This window comes from Gopherus evgoodei, unplaced genomic scaffold (genome assembly GCF_007399415.2).
Source record: "Gopherus evgoodei ecotype Sinaloan lineage unplaced genomic scaffold, rGopEvg1_v1.p scaffold_48_arrow_ctg1, whole genome shotgun sequence".
Taxonomy (NCBI): Eukaryota; Metazoa; Chordata; order Testudines; family Testudinidae; genus Gopherus; species Gopherus evgoodei.
In genome coordinates this window covers 1,776,340-1,795,005 of record NW_022060069.1, presented here as the reverse complement: position 1 = coordinate 1,795,005, position 18,666 = coordinate 1,776,340, and the positions used below count along the sequence as shown (strand labels likewise).

Here is an 18,666-nt window from a genome sequence, read left to right as displayed (position 1 = left end):
GCCTTTATGCCGGCCTCTCTGGAAGAAAGAGAGTCGTTTGAGCGCAGTGGCCATCCCTTCAGGGTGACGCACCTGGCGTCGAGCTGGCAGAAAATGCATCCTTCTCTTGTCTGCAGGGAGACATGGGAAGTGAAGGGAAATTTCCCAGGGAGGACAAAGAGACAGATGGCAAAATCTGACTGTAAAAGGACTGACCCACCAGGGCGGGAACTGGAGGGAGGGGAGAAGGGAGCCATAGGCCCCCCCTTTTCAACAAAAGAAACAAGTGCAGAATACATGTCCCCTGCAGAGCCCTCCCCCCCCCAATAATAGATCATACGGGGGAAGTGCTGCAATTGCACGGTCCGCCCACCAGGGGGTGCTGCGCTCCCAGAAGAGAGGCCAGCTGAGATGAGCGCTGAGGGTGGGGGCAGAGGGTTTGGGGGGCGAGGGCTCTGGCTGGGGGCAGGCTCTGGGCTGGGGCTGGGGCTAAGGGGCTTGGGGTGCAGGCTGCCCCAGGGCTAGGCAGGGAGAGAGGACTCCCCCGAGCAGCAGCTGGGCTGGGCAGGGGCCCCGGGACGGCGGCCAGGGCAGGACCAGGGCTGGGCTGGGTTGGGGCTGGGGGGAGGCATCTCTCATCCCTGGGGACCCAGGGGCTGGTTCCTTTCACAGCTCTGGGGAGGGGCCCACCAGCGGGACGCCCGACTCGGCTCTTGCTGTGCTCGGAGGGGAGCAGGTGTGTGCAGGAGCGAACCCTATTGAGGAGTGTGTGGAGACCCTTCTCATTCGAAACACGAAACAGCCCCGGGGTCGGCGGGGCCGGCCCCCCGCCGGGGCGAACGGGCCGTAGCTCCATTGGGGTCGGCGGGGCCGGCCCCCCGCCGGGGCGAACGGGCCGTAGCTCCATTGGGGTCGGCGGGGCCGGCCCCCCGCCGGGGCAAACGGGCCGTAGCTCCATTGGGGTCGGCGGGGCCGGCCCCCCGCCGGGGCGAACGGGCCGTAGCTCCATTGGGGTCGGTGGGGCCGGCCCCATGCCACGGCGAACGGGCCGTAGCTCCATTGGGGTTGATGGGGCCGGCCCCCCGCCGGGGTGAACGGGCCGTAGCTCCATTGGGGTCCACGGTGCTGGCCCCCCGCCGGGGCGAACGGGCCGTAGCTCCATTGGGGTCCGTGGGTCCGGCCCCCCGCAGGGGTGAATGGGCCGTAGCTCCATTGGGGTCGGCGGGGCCGGCCCCCCGCCGGGGTGAACGGGCCGTAGCTCCATTGGGGTCGGCGGGGCCGGCCCCCCGCCGGGGTGAACGGGCCGTAGCTCCATTGGGGTCAGTGGGGCCGGCCCCCCGCCGGGGCGAACGGGCCGTAGCTCCATTGGGGTCGGTGGTGCTGGCCCCCCGCTGGGGCGAACGGGCCGTAGCTCCATTGGTGTCCACGGTGCTGGCCCCCCGCTGGGGTGAACGGGCCGTAGCTCCATTGGGGTCCACGGTGCTGGCCCCCCACCGGGGCGAACGGGCCGTAGCTCCATTGGGGTCGGTGGGGCCGGCCCCGTGCCACGGCGAACGGGCCGTAGCTCCATTGGGGTTGATGGGGCCGGCCACCGCCGGGGTGAACGGGCCGTAGCTCCATTGGGGTCCACGGTGCTGGCCCCCCGCCGGGGCGAACGGGCCGTAGCTCCATTGGGGTCGGCGGGGCTGGCCCCCCGCCGGGGCGAACGGGCCGTAGCTCCATTGGGGTCCACGGTGCTGGCCCCCTGCCGGGGCGAACGGGCCGTAGCTCCATTGGGGTCGGCGGGGCTGGCCCCCCGCCGGGGCGAACGGGCCGTAGCTCCATTGGGGTCCACGGTGCTGGCCCCCTGCCGGGGCGAACGGGCCGTAGCTCCATTGGGGTCGGCGGGGCCGGCCCCCCGCCGGGGCGAACGGGCCGTAGCTCCATTGGGGTCGGCGGGGCCGGCCCCCCGCCGGGGCGGACGGGCCGTAGCTCCATTGGGGTCGGCGGGGCCGGCCCCCCGCCGGGGCGAACGGGCCGTAGCTCCATTGGGGTCCACGGTGCTGGCCCCCCACCGGGGCGAACGGGCCGTAGCTCCATTGGGGTCGGTGGGGCCGGCCCCGTGCCACGGCGAACGGGCCGTAGCTCCATTGGGGTTGATGGGGCCGGCCCCCCGCCGGGGTGAACGGGCCGTAGCTCCATTGGGGTCCACGGTGCTGGCCCCCCGCCGGGGCGAACGGGCCGTAGCTCCATTGGGGTCGGCGGGGCTGGCCCCCCGCCGGGGCGAACGGGCCGTAGCTCCATTGGGGTCCATGGTGCTGGCCCCCTGCCGGGGCGAACGGGCCGTAGCTCCATTGGGGTCGGTGGGGCCGGCCCCCCGCCGGGGCGAACGGGCCGTAGCTCCATTGGGGTCGGTGGGGCTGGCTCCCCGCCGGGGCGAACGGGCCGTAGCTCCATTGGGGTCGGTGGGGCTGGCTCCCCGCCGGGGCGAACGGGCCGTAGCTCTGTTGGGGTCCATGGGACCGGCCTCCCCCGCCCCCGGTGAATGGGCCGTAGCTCCATTGCGGTCGGTGGGGCTGGCTCCCCGTCGGGGCGAACGGGCCGTAGCTCCATTGGGGTCGGTGGGGCTGGCCCCGTGCCGCGGCGAACGGGCCGTAGGGGAAAGACCACTCCCACTAAAACTATTTCCCCAGGCTAATCTTTCCCCTACGGTCACTCACTGCTGGAAATGGGCGACCCTGAGGAGCAGACAACAGGGTTTTTCTCCTGCTGATAATAGCAGCACCTCAGCTGATTAGTCTCATTACAGCTGCTATGTCACCCCCATTGTTCCATGTTCTGTGTGTATAGACACCTCTACCCCGTCCTCGGGAGCCAAGCAATCTGACCGCCTTAAGGTGAAACCGCGCTATATCGAACTTTCTGGGATCAGCCCCCCACCCCCACACGCAGGGCCAAGCCCCCTGGCCTCCCAGCAGGGACACACACACACACACACACACACACACACACACACACACACACACGGCTCGCCCCCCGCCCCCTCCCCCCAGCAGGGGAACACACACACAGACACAGACACAGACACAGACACACACAGACACACAGACACACACACACACGGCTCGCCCCCCGCCCCCTTCCCCCAGCAGGGACACACACACACACACACACACACACACACACACACACACACACACGGCTCGCCCCCCACCCCCTCCCCCCAGCAGGGACACACACACACACACACACACACACACACACACACACACACACACACACACGGCTCGCCCCCCGCCCCCTCCCCCCAGCAGGGGAACACACACACAGACACAGACAGAGCTGGGCTCACACATCCACGTGGGCTCCTCCACAGCCATGCTTCTGTCTCGCCCCGATAGTGTTTTGCACCAGTGTGACACGCTGTGCGAGGTGCAGGCCGCCAGGGAACCGGGCCTGGCCGCCGTGGCACAGCTGCTAGTGTTCAGCGGGGGACGAGCCGCAGCTGGTGCCTGCGTGGCACCTTGCCGAAGCCGTGGTACTCCGGGGTGATGTCGAGGTCCTGCGGGCGCGCAGGTGAGCAGAGGGCGAAGCGCTGCAGGATGGAGGTGAAGAAGAAGAGCTCCATGTGGGCCAGGCCCTCGCTGGGACACGTCCGCTTCCCTGCCAAGAGCCATGGGTGTTATTTGCTTGGGGGCTCTGTGTAGCCCCCTGTAAAGACTGTGGATGCACATCCCTGGGGCCTGATTCCCAGGCCCCTCTGGGTAGGAACGGTTCCCACAGAATCCCTCCCAAGCGGGGGCCTCCCTGCCCGGTGTGGCACTGGCATAGCAGCCCTGCACCCACCCTGCACAGCCGCCAGCATATGGGACGGATCAGAGCATGGCTGGAGCGCACTGCACTGGGGCTATTCCAGCTCCGTAGAGCCCATAGGGGGTAGATCTGGGGTGTGGTCAGAGCGCGCTGCGCTGGGGCTATTCCAGCCCTGTAGGGCCCATAGGGGGTAGATCTGGGGTGTGGTCAGAGCGCGCTGCGCTGGGGCTATTCCAGCCCTGTAGGGCCCATAGGGGGTAGATCTGGGGTGTGGTCAGAGCGCGCTGCGCTGGGGCTATTCCAGCCCTGTAGGGCCCATAGGGGGTAGATCTGGGGCGTGGTCAGAGCACGCTGCACTGGGGCTATTCCCTGCCCCGTAGGGCCCATAGGGGGTAGATCTGGGGTGTGGTCAGAGCGCGCTGCACTGGGGCTATTCCAGCTCCATAGAGCCCATAGGGGGTAGATCTGGGGCGCGGTCAGAGCGCACTGCACTGGGGCTATTCCCTGCCCCGTAGGGCCCATAGGGGGCAGGTCGGGGGCGTGATCAGAGCGCGCTGCACTGGGGCTATTCCCTGCCCCGTAGGGCTCAGGGGGTGGGTCGGGGGCATGGTCAGAGCACACTGCGCTGGGGCTATCCCTGCCCCATGGGGCCCATAGGGGGTAGATCTGGGGCGTGGTCAGAGCGCGCAGCACTGGGGCTATTCCCTGCCTCGTAGGGCTTATAGGGGGCGGGTCGGGGGCGTGGTCAGAGCGCACTGCACTGGGGCTATTCCAGCCCCGTAGAGCCCATAGGGGGTAGATCTGGAGAGTAGTCAGAGTGCACTGCGCTAGGGCTATTCCCTGCCCCGTAGGGCCCATAGGGGGTAGATCTGGGGCGCGGTCAGAGCGCACTGCGCTGGGGTTATTCCGTGCCCCGTAGGGCCCATAGGGGGTAGATCTGGGGCACGGTCAGAGCGCACTGCACTGGGGCTATTCCAGCTCCGTAGAGCCCATAGGGGGTAGATCTGGGGCGTGGTCAGAGCGCGCTGCGCTGAGGCTATTCCCTGCCCCGTAGGGCCCATGGGGGTAGATCTGGGGCGTAGTCAGAGCGCACTGCGCTGAGGCTATTCCCTGCCCCGTAGGGCCCATAGGGGGTAGATCTGGGGCGTGGTCAGAGCGCACTGCACTGGGGCTATTCCAGCTCCGTAGAGCCCATAGGGGGTAGATCTGGGGCGTGGTCAGAGCGCACTGCGCTGAGGCTATTCCCTGCCCCGTAGGGCCCATGGGGGTAGATCTGGGGCGTGGTCAGAGTGCACTGCGCTGGGGCTATTCCAGCCCCGTAGGGCCCATAGGGGGTGGGTCAGGGGCGTGGTCAGAGCACACTGCGCTGGGGCTATTCCCTGCCCCATAGGGCCCATAGGGGGTGGGGCGGGGCGTGGTCAGAGCGCGCTGCACTGGGGCTATTCCCTGCCCCGTAGGGCCCACATGGGGTGGGGCTGGGGCGTGGTCAGAGTGCTCTGCGCTGGGGCTATTCCCTGGCCCGTAGGGCCCATAGGGGGTAGATCTGGGGCGTGGTCAGAGCGCACTGCACTGGGGCTATTCCCTGCCCCGTAGGGCCCATAGGGGGTGGGGCGGGGGCGTGGTCAGAGCGCACTGCACTGGGGCTATTCCAGCCCCGTATGGCCCATAGGGGGCAGATCTGGGGCGTGATCAGAGCGCACTGCACTGGGGCTATTCCAGCCCTGTAGGGCCCATAGGGGGTAGATCTGGGGCGTGGTCATAGCGCGCTGCACTGGGGCTATTCCCTGCCCCGTAGGGCCCATAGGGAGTGGATTGGGGACTTGGCTGGAGTGCGCTGCGCTGTGGCTATCCCTGCCTCATGGGGCCCATATGGGGTGGATCGGGGGCGTGGCTGGAGCGTGCTCTGCTGTGGCTATTACCTACCCCCCCAGGACCCATAGGGGGCAGATCATGAATTAGAGCAGCCCGGAGGCTGTTGTAAGTGACACCCAGACCCGGCAGCTCCAGGCTGTGTGGTGCACAAGGGGGTTTAATGCCCTGTCCTGATCACACCTGGGTTCAGCTTCCTGCACACAAGCCAAGGACTCCAGGGAGTCCCCTGGGGACTTCAATTTGCCCAGCTAATGAACAGAGGAGGTGCTCCGACATCAGGGTGAAGAGCTCCGCTCTGAAACCATCGAGTGCTTCCCAGGAGCGTGGGAGCCTTGCTCACCCCCGGGGCAGTGGGTTTTCCTGTATGAAGAACCAGCAGGGACTGACCTGAGGGAACATCTCCCCAGCTTGGAGTCTGGAGGGAGCTGGGGAGACAAGGAGACTCCGTCCTTCAAAAATCCCACATTGCCACCCATCTCTCACACATCCCGCCGAGCCCTCGCTCATCTGCTGATGTTCACCCAGCACAGGGGGCTGACGCAAGCCCTACGCCCCACTGAAGTCCTCAGAAGAGGCTGTTCTGGGTGCCTAGGCCTGCGCACAGGGGCAGGATCTATGCCGGCGGACTCGCAAACTGCAGCGTTTCTGGCATGGGTGGCACTGCACCGCCGGGAGACGGAGCTCTGCTTCTGCCCCCAGGCGGGCGCCCTGCGAAGGCAGCTGCTAAAGCGAGCCCAGAATTGACCTGCAGAGAACGCCATGAACGCCGCGTTCTTCCGAAATCCACCCTCCTCATCCAGGAAATGCCCGAGGTCGAAGGTCTCTGGGTCTTTGAACTGCGTGGGGTCGTGCAGGACGGAATGCAGGATGGGAAACACGACCGTGCCCTGGAGGGGAGAGTTCGGACCCGGCTTAGTGGAAACGGCTCCAGATCCAAGAGCACGGTTGGTTGGACCTTCCCCAGAGATGGACTGGTCTCTGCCTCCCCAGAGGCATTTGGTCCTGCTCAGGGCTGGGCTTGAGGCTTTCTCATGGGCCCTTCCTGCAGCCCCCCTTGTGCCAGGCGCTGCACAGACTCAGAGTGAGAGACGGTCCCTGCCCCTGCGAGCTACAATCTACATAACCAAAGGAAGGATCCTTAGCCCCGTGGCTTGGCTGTGCTATAAACAACACCTCTCTCATTAAACCATGCCAGTTTCACAGTAACAACCTCCTACAATGGTCCTTAGCAGGGTTTGAACCTGTGACTTTCAGCCTCATTCTCAAACAGCAGCAGCTCTTCTTGAGGGGACCAGCCACTAGAGGACAGCAAAACCAGCTTTGCCAGCAAGTTACACGAGGCCTTGTGGTGTCATTTCTCCCCGTGAAAGGTTGGTGAACCAGCCTGCTCAGTCCAATCCAACAGCTCCCTTGCACAAGTGCAGCCGCCAACACCAGGGGTGGGTCGCTGGGGAACGGGGCCCCACGAGGGCAGAGCGGCAGCCGCCCGACCCTTTTCGTCTGGGCCTTGGTTTGGTGAAAAATGCAGCTACAGCAACACTGAAATGGTTCAGAAATTCATGGCCATTGTGCCAGACTGGTCCCTTTGGGGGAAAACGCAGACAAACTCTATTTCGCTGGAATATGTCTGACAGGAAACGTGCTGTTTTTCTCAGTCTGAGACCACTTTTCATTTCAAAATATCCTGTTATTGCAGAAAGAAACGTGAACATCTGCAAATAGGTGAGATTGAGACAAAACTTTTTGTTCGACAGGAAACATTTCAGTTCTCTGCAGACATGGTTCATTTTTGGTCCAGCCTGAAACAATTTTTTACCTTGGCTTTTTGAAAAGACCCAAGAACTGAAACATCCCGGCTCCCCCCGTTTCTCGCTAGAAGACGCCCAGCTTGGGTTTAGGACGAAGGGGTTCCGTGTCGTGCGTACCTTAGGGATGGAGTATCCCCTGAACCGGGTGTCCCGGGTCACCGAGTGGGGAACGCCCAGAGGAATGATGTCGGCGAACCTCTGAATCTCATGGATCACGGCATCAGTGTAGGGCATCTTGGACCTGTCCTCCATGCATGGGACGTGGTCCTGGCCGATGACTCGCTCAATCTCCTCCTGAATTCTTTCTGTACAATGAAAGAGGTAAGACATGAGCCAGGCGAAGGTCACTTTTCCTGCCGTTCCCTTATCCTGATGTGCTGGTGTTTTTATGTGCCAGCCCGTCAACGCTCTTCAAGGCTGGTCTTATGGTGACGGCAATGGGTGAATGCTCAGGTGAGCGAGGGTCAGTTCCCAGCAAGCCCTGCATAATACACAGCTCTGGAGAGGGGGTAAGCGAGTCCTTAAACTGGTGACATGGCTTCCTGCTCAGGAGAGCCAGACTGGAGTCAGGAGTGGTAGGTTCCATTCCTGGGTGAGCTGTGACAAATCTCCAGGCCTTGGCTTCCTTCCTTTAGCAGTTTAGACTGGAAGTCCTTTGGGAGCAGTGTCTGGGCAGCGCTGGATTCCTCCTCTCTGGGGGCATATTTTGGTGCCCTAGAGAATAGGGTGCCCGCAATTGACATCTATTGGTTAACAGGGAGAAGAGCGGCCCGGAGTGGCTTGAGAACACTGGGTGGACAGAAGCTGTCTGGAGTGAGAGCTCTCTGCTGCCACCTGCTGGTGAGCATGGGGACAAATGGGCCAAGCCTCATTTGCATTTTCCTCATGTGACAGTTTGGGACAAGTTGGCCAAAAATCAGTTAAGTTTTAAATCTGGGGATAATCAAGCATGTTTATCCCAGCTGGGAAATGAAAGGACAAGAGAACTGCACTGAATGTGGTCAGGGTGAGGGGTCACCATAACCACAATAGTAGTCCGGTGTGGTTGGGTGAGTAGACGCTGCACACAGCCCAAAGCAGAGAAAGAGGCAGGGTAGTGAACGTGCATTGGGTGCTGCGTGCGAGGGCTTCGTGCAGGGTCTGGTTTACTCTTGTTTTTAGTGCGAACATAGAGCTGAGGTGTCTTCAGGACAGGCACCAGTGCGAGAGGAACAACAAGCTGCTTGGACTGCAGCTGTGCAGAGCAACCGCTTTGCTGGCACCAATGCTAAGTTCACTGTGCCCCCAAATTCCTGTAGGGGCCAGAGATGGACCTGCCTGTGGTTTGCACCCGGCCAGCCTTGGCTAACCACCAGTAAGTGGGGCACGGCAGAGAAGGGATACGGCTAGTTCTAGAGCGCATTGCCTCAACCTCTACTTGCAGCTCTAGCTGAGATGGAAGGTCGAGTTACCCTGGGAGTATGAGGGGGACGTGGATCTTACCTAACAAGTGCTGTTGGTTTATTAATTGCTGGTTTTCCCCAGTTTTAGTCTGGCCATCCTCCCCCTACTCCTCCCACCAGCTGAAGCGCAACAAAATCTGCCTGAAAGTTTGGTGGCACTTTTTCAGGCAGGGCCCTTAGCAGGCAGAACGGCTTCCCAAGGGCCGGGGAGTTCTCCATCACTGGCCATTTTCCAGCCGAGATTGGTTGTTTCTCTAAAAGCTCGGCTCCAGTTCAGAGGGCTTCTCCCTGGGACTTTCCATGGCCCTAGGGGTCCCTTCCGGCCTTGGAACCTAGGAATAACATTTTCTCTGTTTTAACCCCCCTGTAGCGGGGCGGTGACCGGCTCCAGCCCTGGGAGAGGCCTGGCAGGCTGGGGGAACAGCCCAGGCTGAGTGGGGAAACAGCCGCAGCTGGGGCCATGCCCCAAACGGACTCAGCTGCCCTATGAAGGGACTGCTGGGCTGGAGCAGTCTCGGTGTCTCGCTGCCTTTAGAGGGAGAAGGGCCCGGCTGCTGGCGAGCGCACTTAGGTACCTAAGGTGGAGCAGGGCTGGGGGAAGGCAAGAGAAGCTGGGGAGCTCTGGTCCAGAAACCCCCCAGGCTGCAGGCCTAGGGTAAGGCCAACTGGGTACTAGGGTTGCAAAGGGGCAGCCCATGGGTAGGCAGAGGCAGCAGGTCCAGACCTCTTTGCCCTTGATGAGTGGCTGATACACGACAGTCTGCCCCAGGGAACGGGGGCTAAGGACTGAGGCAAGGTGGGGATAGTGGGTTGGGGTTCCCCTGGGAGGAGGAGACCCAGATCGGTGGGGTATTGCCAGGGGGAGCACCCCAGTTAAAGCGGCACCGGGTCCAGGGGGGGACACAGGGGCCAGAGGACAGGCGGATCACCGGCCTGCAGAGGGAGCTCCGGAGCTGGAAAGAGCTAATTCCCAGAAGTCACCAGCAGGAGGTGCTGCAGGAGTGACACGGTGCTTGGATGGGGAAGAGTTCCCAGGGAGGATATTTTGTTTCCCCAGGTTGCTGGGTGGGGGCTGTTTGTGAAGCGGTCAGCTGGAGCCCCTTGTCAGATCTAGTAAAGACCTGTGATGTGAGGATACTTCAGCAGAATCAACAGCCCGTATCTCAGCGTGGTGCTGGTGGTTTCCGTGCCCGTGAAAAATAGATCCAGTGCCGAGAGGATCAAATTTTCCTGGTGGAATTTGGTGTCCGGATCGTTCTCCTCCTAGAGACAAGGGTTGCAGAGGAGAGGTCGTGAGTCCCTTGCGGGGCAGAACTGCGGCTTTATTGAGCGCTCTGATTTCAAGCTCTGGGAGGATGGACCATCAAGGTGGATATTCTGATAACGCTGGATAAATTCAGCTGTTCTGATGTTGATTGCTACCATGCCCTCCTTGGCAGCCTGTCCTGTCAGGAAAAAAGCAGTTTTCTTGTCTTGTGAAAATGTTCAAGATTTTGGACTTTTTTTAACTGTCCCAAATGTCAAAATTTGGAACATTTTCAGGAATTGAAAATCTGACTAAAACGGGTCGTTTTGCTTCAATTTTGAGCTTTTTTTTTTAAACCTAATAAATATTTTATACTCAGCTTGAATTTCAAAACAAAAAGTCACGTTCAGCTGGAAAACTGAAACATTTCATTTGGAAACGGGGCATATGGACAATTTTGAACCTTCACATTTTTTCTACATTGAGAAATTCCTTGAAACCCACCCTTTCCTGTGGAACCGTTCGTTTTTGCCAAGTGGGCATTTCTCAGCAATCAAATGTTTTTCTTGCTGAATTCCCTACCGGCCTTAGCGATAGGAAAAGGTGGAAGCTAAACCAGAATCAATGTGTCTACACAGGGGCTTCACCCCAGTTGGGCTAATCTGGTTTAACCAACCCAGGCCTGGTTAACAACAGGAGGTCAGACTAGATGATCACACTAGGACCCTCTGGCCTTGCAGTCAATGAACCTGGAGTGGCAGCTGGTGAGGGACCAGCTCTGCCGTCACTGCCGCTAATGGCCCTGACCTGCTGCATCCGGATGAGGAAGGTGTCTGTGTAGTCCCACGGGGAGGCAGGGTCCAGGGTCTCTTTGTGCTTCCAGACGACCCCGGCCACATAGCACTTTTGCTCCTCGAAGTTCTCAAAGAGCCGGTTGTGAGGGCCGGGCAGGTGATTCATGACAGCTGGGAAGAGGTTGTACAGCTGCCGGGTGTAACGAAGGGGTCACAGTGGGTGCCAAGCGATTCCCTTGTGCATGGGGCGAGATCCCCCAGCTCCCCGGAGCAGAGGGCTCAGCACAAGGCCGAGGGCACCACTGAGGTCCCCCTTCAGCCATGTCTAGACCTAGGGGGTGTTAAGTGGGGCCAGGGGAGGTGGTTAAGCAGCTGTCGGGGGGGCACCAAGCAGCATCTAGGTGGGGCGGGAGGGGGCTAAGCACCCCTTAGGCCTGAGGGGGAGTGATTAATCAGTGACCCCTAAACTCCAAAGCAAGTGGAGAGAGTTGGGATGACTCAAGCCAGGCCTGTGTATCGGGGCATCTGCCCGCGGCTCTAGGGCAAGAGGATGGGGGCGGGGGAGGGCAGGGGCTGGTGCATGCTCAGGCCAGTGGGGTTCAGTTCCTGTTTGATGCTGGGCAAGTCATTAATAAGCAGGATAACGCAGCGCAGGGCATGCTTGGAAAATCTGCGGTGACACCCAGCTGGGAGGGGTTGGAGGACAGGATTAGATCCCGGCCAGGGGCTGGGCGGCAATGACGATGTATGCACTGACCAAATGGGTCCTTTCCCCCTCTATTGGCTGGTCCACAGAGCGGATATGAGCTACTACCGCTACCAGCTGACGGAGCCGCTCCTTTAGCTCAACCGGCAGAGCGGCCTGTGCATTGTGGCTGGAGCTCTCCGATCCAGTCCCTGCTGACGACCCACCTGGGGGATGCAAAGGGCCAGCCCGGCCAGGCCTCACTAACCCACCCCGCAGCAGCTCCTACCTGCACCCAGACGGTGTCCACGTGCCAGAAGTTCACCTGGATCAGGCCGAGCAGCATCTGGAATGCCTCATCCTCGTAGCTGAACTGCGCCCTGAAGACCACGGAGCAGATGACGTTGGAGATGGAGCGTCGCAGCATGAAGGTGGGTCCAAGGGCATCCCTGGCAGCAAGGGCCGAGAACCACTTAGTCGTGGGGCCCAGTCCCACTGGTGCAATGGGGCTGGAGAAGCAGAGGAAGCCTCCCTCCCAGCACAGACAGCCTGGGCACATGGCCGTGGAGAGCCTCCTCCACAGCAGCCTCAAATGCCAGAAGCAGAGCTGGAGCGGGTCTGCACTCCGGAGATCCCACCTTGCCCTGTGGCATGGCCATGGCAGCAAGGGCATAACTTAGAGCAGCCCCAGGGCTGCTGCAGTGGGGGAGGTGCACATGGCTTGCATCAGCACCAGGCCCTGAGTCTCTGGTTGGGTGGTGCGTCCCCCCATCCTGAAGCCCCAGCCCTGGTTCCCATACTGCTTCCAGCTGAAATCCAACCTCCTCACTCAGCCTTTTTCTCTGTTCTCATCGCCTGCCGCTCCTCGAGCTCCTGGCCTCTCTGGCAGGGCCAACTTTAGGAAGTGCGGGACCCAATTCAAACACTTTCAGCGGGGCCCTGGCAGGGATGACTTAAAAAGAAAAAAGTGTAAAAAAAAGCCTTCCATTTCTTCCATGTATTATTTACTTTCCATAACTATATAAATAATAAAATTGTATATTATGTACATTGCATCATATATGCTGTTGATTGGTTATTAATGACTGCTGTTTCACATGTGTGGGTTCCCGCTGCTTCCTGCCCCCCTCATTGAAGCAGGTGTGCAGGTTACTGGCCTGGGAACTGCAGGGCAACAGTGGACATGGGGCTGGTTCGAGGCAGGGCAGGGGCTGACTGGAGGTAGGGTCTGGCTGCAGGCAGGGCAAGGTGTGCGGGGCTGGCTGCAGACTGGGGAGTGTGGGGCGGGCTGGCTTCAGGCAGGGCCACAGGGGAGTGCAGCAGGGGTTGGCAGGGCTGGAGACAGGAGTATGGGACTGGCTGGCTTCATGCAGGGGGGTGCAGCAGGGGTTGGCTGGAGACAGGGCAGGGCGGGCAGTGCAGGGCTGGTGCAGGCAGGGGTGTGTGGTGTGGGGCTGGCTGGCTTTGGGCAGGGCTGCAGGGGTGTGTGGCAGGGGTTGGCTGGAGACAGGGCAGGGGGTTTGGTAGGGACTGGCTGTGGGCAGGGGGTGCAGAGCAGGCTGCAGGCAGCGGGGGACGGGGCTGGTGCGGGCAGGACAGGGGGTGCAGCAGAGGCAGCTGGAGCCCCAGCCCTTTAAAAAGCCCCCAAGCCCCCTGCTATCCCAGGGCTCTGGGGGCTATTTAAAGGGCCCGGGACTCCCCTGCTTCTACCCCACCCCGGACCTTTTAAATAGCCGTGGGAGCCCTGGGGAATGCATGGGGGTGGCGGGGCTCCGGCGGCTATTTAAGGGACGGGGGTGGCAGAGGCAGCTGGAGCCCTGGCCCTTTAAATAGCCTCCAGAGCCCCCCACAACCCCAGGGCTCTGGGGGCTATTTAAAGGGCCCGGAGCTCCAGCCAGGAGAGCGGGGCCGTGGGGCTTGTCGCGCTCTGGTCGGAGCTCCAGCCAGGAGAGCGGGGCCGTGGGGCTTGTCGCGCTCTGGTCAGAGCTCCAGCCAGGAGAGCGGGGCCGCGGGGCTTGTCGCGCTCTGGTCAGAGCTCCAGCCAGGAGAGCGGGACCGTGGGGCTTGTCGCGCTCTGGTCAGAGCTCCAGCCAGGAGAGCGGGGCCGTGGGGCTTGTCGCGCTCTGGTCAGAGCTCCAGCCAGGAGAGCGGGACCGTGGGGCTCGTCGCGCTCTGGTCAGAGCTCCAGCCAGGAGAGCGGGGCCGTGGGGCTCGTCGCGCTCTGGTCAGAGCTCCAGCCAGGAGAGCGGGGCCGTGGGGCTCGTCGCGCTCTGGTCAGAGCTCCAGCCAGGAGAGCGGGGCCGTGGGGCTTGTCGCGCTCTGGTCAGAGCTCCAGCCAGGAGAGCGGGGCCGTGGGGCTTGTCGCGCTCTGGTCAGAGCTCCAGCTGAGAGAGCGGGGCCGTGGGGCTTGTCGCGCTCTGGTCGGAGCTCCAGCCAGGAGAGCGGGGCCGCGGGGCTTGTCGCGCTCTGGTCAGAGCTCCAGCCAGGAGAGCGGGGCCGTGGGGCTTGTCGCGCTCTGGTCAGAGCTCCAGCCAGGAGAGCGGGGCCGTGGGGCTTGTCACGCTCTGGTCAGAGCTCCAGCCAGGAGAGCGGGGCCGTGGGGCTTGTCGCGCTCTGGTCAGAGCTCCAGCCAGGAGAGCGGGGCCGCGGGGCTTGTCGCGCTCTGGTCAGAGCTCCAGCCAGGAGAGCGGGGCCGTGGGGCTCGTTGCGCTCTGGTCGGAGCTCCAGCCAGGAGAGCGGGGCCGTGGGGCTTGTCGCGCTCTGGCCAGAGCTCCAGCCAGGAGAGCGGGGCCGTGGGGCTTGTCGCGCTCTGGTCAGAGCTGCAGCCAGGAGAGCGGGGCCGTTGGGCTTGTCGCGCTCCGGTCAGAGCTCCAGCCAGGAGAGCGGGGCTGTGGGGCTTGTCGCGCTCTGGTCAGAGCTCCAGCCAGGAGAGCGGGGCCGTGGGGCTTGTCGCGCTCTGGTCAGAGCTCCAGCCAGGAGAGCGGGGCCGTGGGGCTTGTCGCGCTCTGGTCAGAGCTCCAGCCAGGAGAGCGGGGCCGTGGGGCTTGTCGCGCTCTGGTCAGAGCTCCAGCCAGGAGAGCGGGGCCGTGGGGCTCGTCGCGCTCCGGTCAGAGCTCCAGCCAGGAGAGCGGGGCCGCGGGGCTTGTCGCGCTCTGGTCAGAGCTCCAGCCGGGAGAGCGGGGCCGCGGGGCTTGTCGCGCTCTGGTCAGAGCTCCAGCCGGGAGAGCGGGGCCGCGGGGCTTGTCGCGCTCTGGTCAGAGCTCCAGCCGGGAGAGCGGGGCCGCGGGGCTTGTCGCGCTCTGGTCGGAGCTCCAGCCAGGAGAGCGGGGCCGTGGGGCTTGTCGCGCTCTGGTCAGAGCTCCAGCCAGGAGAGCGGGGCCGTGGGGCTTGTCGCGCTCCGGTCAGAGCTCCAGCCAGGAGAGCGGGGGCCGTGGGGCTGGGGCGCTCTGGTCAGAGCTCCAGCCAGGAGAGCGGGGCCGTGGGGCTTGTCACGCTCCGGCCAGAGCTCCAGCCAGGAGAGCGGGGCCGTGGGGCTCGTCGCGCTCTGGTCAGAGCTCCAGCCTGGAGAGCGGGGCCGTGGGGCTTGTCGCGCTCTGGTCAGAGCTCCAGCCGGGAGAGCGGGGCCGTGGGGCTTGTCGCGCTCTGGTCAGAGCTCCAGCCGGGAGAGCGGGGCCGCGGGGCTTGTCGCGCTCTGGTCGGAGCTCCAGCCAGCAGAGCGGGGCCGTGGGGCTTGTTGCGCTCTGGTCGGAGCTCCAGCCAGGAGAGCGGGGCCGTGGGGCTTGTCGCGCTCTGGTCAGAGCTCCAGCCAGGAGAGCGGGGCCGCGGGGCTTGTCGCGCTCCGGCCAGAGCTCCAGCCAGGAGAGCGGGGCCGTGGGGCTGGGGCGCTCTGGTCAGAGCTCCAGCCAGGAGAGCGGGGCCGTGGGGCTTGTCACGCTCCGGCCAGAGCTCCAGCCAGGAGAGCGGGGCCGTGGGGCTCGTCGCGCTCTGGTCAGAGCTCCAGCCTGGAGAGCGGGGCCGTGGGGCTTGTCGCGCTCTGGTCAGAGCTCCAGCCAGGAGAGCGGGGCCGTGGGGCTCGTTGTGCTCTGGTCAGAGCTCCAGCCAGGAGAGCGGGGCCGTGGGGCTTGTCGCGCTCTGGCCTGAGCTCCAGCCAGGAGAGCGGGGCCGTGGGGCTTGTCGCGCTCTGGTCAGAGCTCCAGCCAGGAGAGCGGGGCCGTGGGGCTTGTCGCGCTCTGGTCGGAGCTCCAGCCAGGAGAGCGGGGCCGTGGGGCTTGTCGCGCTCCGGTCAGAGCTCCAGCCAGGAGAGCGGGGCCGTGGGGCTCGTCGCGCTCTGGTCGGAGCTCCAGCCAGGAGAGCGGGGCCGTGGGGCTTGTCGCGCTCTGGTCGGAGCTCCAGCCAGGAGAGCGGGCTGTGGGGCTTGTCGCGCTCTGGTCAGAGCTCCAGCCAGGAGAGCGGGGCCGTGGGGCTCGTCGCGCTCTGGTCGGAGCTCCAGCCAGGAGAGCGGGGCCGTGGGGCTTGTCGCGCTCTGGCCTGAGCTCCAGCCAGGAGAGCGGGGCCGTGGGGCTTGTCGCGCTCTGGTCAGAGCTCCAGCCAGGAGAGCGGGGCCGTGGGGCTCGTCGCGCTCTGGTCGGAGCTCCAGCCAGGAGAGCGGGGCCGTGGGGCTCGTCGCGCTCCGGTCAGAGCTCCAGCCAGGAGAGCGGGGCCGTGGGGCTTGTCGCGCTCTGGTCGGAGCTCCAGCCAGGAGAGCGGGGCCGTGGGGCTTGTCGCGCTCTGGTCGGAGCTCCAGCCAGGAGAGCGGGGCCGTGGGGCTTGTCGCGCTCTGGTCAGAGCTCCACCCAGGAGAGCGAGGCCGTGGGGCTTGTCGCGCTCTGGTCAGAGCTCCAGCCAGGAGAGCGGGGCCGTGGGGCTTGTCACGCTCTGGTCAGAGCTCCAGCCAGGAGAGCGGGGCCGTGGGGCTTGTCGCGCTCTGGTCAGAGCTCCAGCCAGGAGAGCGGGGCCGTGGGGCTTTTCGCGCTCTGGTCGGTGCTCCAGCCAGGAGAGCGGGGCCGTGGGGCTCGTCGCGCTCTGGTCAGAGCTCCAGCCGGGAGAGCGGGGCCGTGGGGCTCGTCGCGCTCCGGTCAGAGCTCCAGCCAGGAGAGCGGGGCCGTGGGGCTTGTCGCGCTCTGGTCAGAGCTCCAGCCAGGAGAGCGGGGCCGTGGGGCTCGTCGCGCTCCGGTCAGAGCTCCAGCCAGGAGAGCGGGGCCGTGGGGCTTGTCGCGCTCCGGTCAGAGCTCCAGCCAGGAGAGCGGGGCCGTGGGGCTCGTCGCGCTCCGGTCAGAGCTCCAGCCACGAGAGCGGGGCCGTGGGGCTCGTCACGCTCCGGTCAGAGCTCCAGCCAGGAGAGCGGGGCCGTGGGGCTCGTCGCGCTCTGGTCAGAGCTCCAGCCAGGAGAGCGGGGCCGCGGGGCTTGTCGCGCTCTGGTCAGAGCTCCAGCCAGGAGAGCGGGGCCGTGGGGCTTGTGGCGCTCTGGTCAGAGCTCCAGCCAGGAGAGCGGGGCGGCGGGGCTTGTCGCGCTCTGGTCAGAGCTCCAGCCAGGAGAGCGGGGCCGTGGGGCTCGTCGCGCTCCGGCCAGAGCTCCAGCCAGGAGAGCGGGGCCGCGGGGCTCGTCGCGCTCCGGCCAGAGCTCCAGCCAGGAGAGCGGGGCCGTGGGGCTTGTCACGCTCTGGTCAGAGCTCCAGCCAGGAGAGCGGGGCCGTGGGGCTTGTCGCGCTCTGGTCAGAGCTCCAGCCAGGAGAGCGGGGCCGTGGGGCTTGTCGCGCTCTGGTCAGAGCTCCAGCCAGGAGAGCAGGGCCGTGGGGCTCGTCGCGCTCCGGTCAGAGCTCCAGCCAGGAGAGCGGGGCCATGGGGCTCGTCACGCTCCGGTCAGAGCTCCAGCCAGGAGAGCGGGGCCGTGGGGCTCGTCGCGCTCTGGTCAGAGCTCCAGCCAGGAGAGCGGGGCCGTGGGGCTCGTCGCGCTCTGGTCAGAGCTCAGCCAGGAGAGCGGGGCCGTGGGGCTTGTCGCGCTCTGGTCAGAGCTCCAGCCAGGAGAGCGGGGCCGTGGGGCTTGTCGCGCTCTGGTCAGAGCTCCAGCCAGGAGAGCGGGGCCGTGGGGCTTGTCGCGCTCTGGTCAGAGCTCCAGCCAGGAGAGCGGGGCCGTGGGGCTTGTCCGCGCTCTGGTCAGAGCTCCAGCCAGGAGAGCGGGGCCGTGGGGCTTGTCGCGCTCTGGTCAGAGCTCCAGCCAGGAGAGCGGGCCGTGGGGCTTGTCGCGCTCTGGTCAGAGCTCCAGCCAGGAGAGCGGGGCCGTGGGGCTTGTCGCGCTCTAGTCAGAGCTCCAGCCAGGAGAGCGGGGCCGTGGGGCTTGTCGCGCTCTGGTCAGAGCTCCAGCCAGGAGAGCGGGGCCGTGGGGCTTGTCGCGCTCTGGTCAGAGCTCCAGCCAGGAGAGCAGGGCCGTGGGGCTTGTCGCGCTCTGGCCAGAGCTCCAGCCAGGAGAGCGGGGCCGTGGGGCTTGTCGTGCTCCGGCCAGAGCTCCAGCCAGGAGAGCGGGGCTGTGGGGCTTGCGGCGCTCTGGTCAGAGCTCCAGCCAGGAGAGCGGGGCCGTGGGGCTTGTCACGCTCTGGTCAGAGCTCCAGCCAGGAGAGCGGGGCCGTGGGGCTCGTCGCGCTCTGGTCAGAGCTCCAGCCAGGAGAGCGGGGCCGTGGGGCTTGTCGCGCTCCGGTCAGAGCTCCAGCCAGGAGAGCGGGGCCGTGGGGCTCGTCGCGCTCTGGTCAGAGCTCCAGCCAGGAGAGCGGGGCCGTGGGGCTCGTCGCGCTCTGGTCAGAGCTCCAGCCAGGAGAGCGGGGCCGTGGGGCTCGTCGCGCTCCGGTCAGAGCTCCAGCCAGGAGAGCGGGGCCGTGGGGCTCGTCGCGCTCCGGTCAGAGCTCCAGCCAGGAGAGCGGGGCCGTGGGGCTCGTCGCGCTCTGGTCAGAGCTCCAGCCAGGAGAGCGGGGCCGTGGGGCTTGTCGCGCTCCGGCCAGAGCTCCAGCCAGGAGAGCGG

At 64.6% G+C, this 18,666-nt stretch overlaps 1 protein-coding gene across 1 annotated transcript in view; it reads right to left on the bottom strand.

Annotated features, from left to right (window-relative positions):
• Positions 1 to 3,316: 3,316 nt before the first annotated feature.
• Positions 3,317 to 18,666, bottom strand: part of LOC115642956 (cytochrome P450 2B4-like) — a 28,299-nt gene continuing 12,949 nt past the window's right edge. The window contains exons 4-10 of the mRNA XM_030546663.1: positions 13,106 to 13,118; positions 11,908 to 12,055; positions 10,947 to 11,123; positions 10,015 to 10,156; positions 7,569 to 7,756; positions 6,389 to 6,530; positions 3,317 to 3,621 (exon numbers count right to left, since the gene is read on the bottom strand). Coding sequence (XP_030402523.1) covers positions 3,443 to 3,621; positions 6,389 to 6,530; positions 7,569 to 7,756; positions 10,015 to 10,156; positions 10,947 to 11,123; positions 11,908 to 12,055; positions 13,106 to 13,118 — 989 coding nt within the window. The 3' untranslated portion in view covers positions 3,317 to 3,442. The remainder of the gene's footprint in view (positions 3,622 to 6,388; positions 6,531 to 7,568; positions 7,757 to 10,014; positions 10,157 to 10,946; positions 11,124 to 11,907; positions 12,056 to 13,105; positions 13,119 to 18,666) is intronic.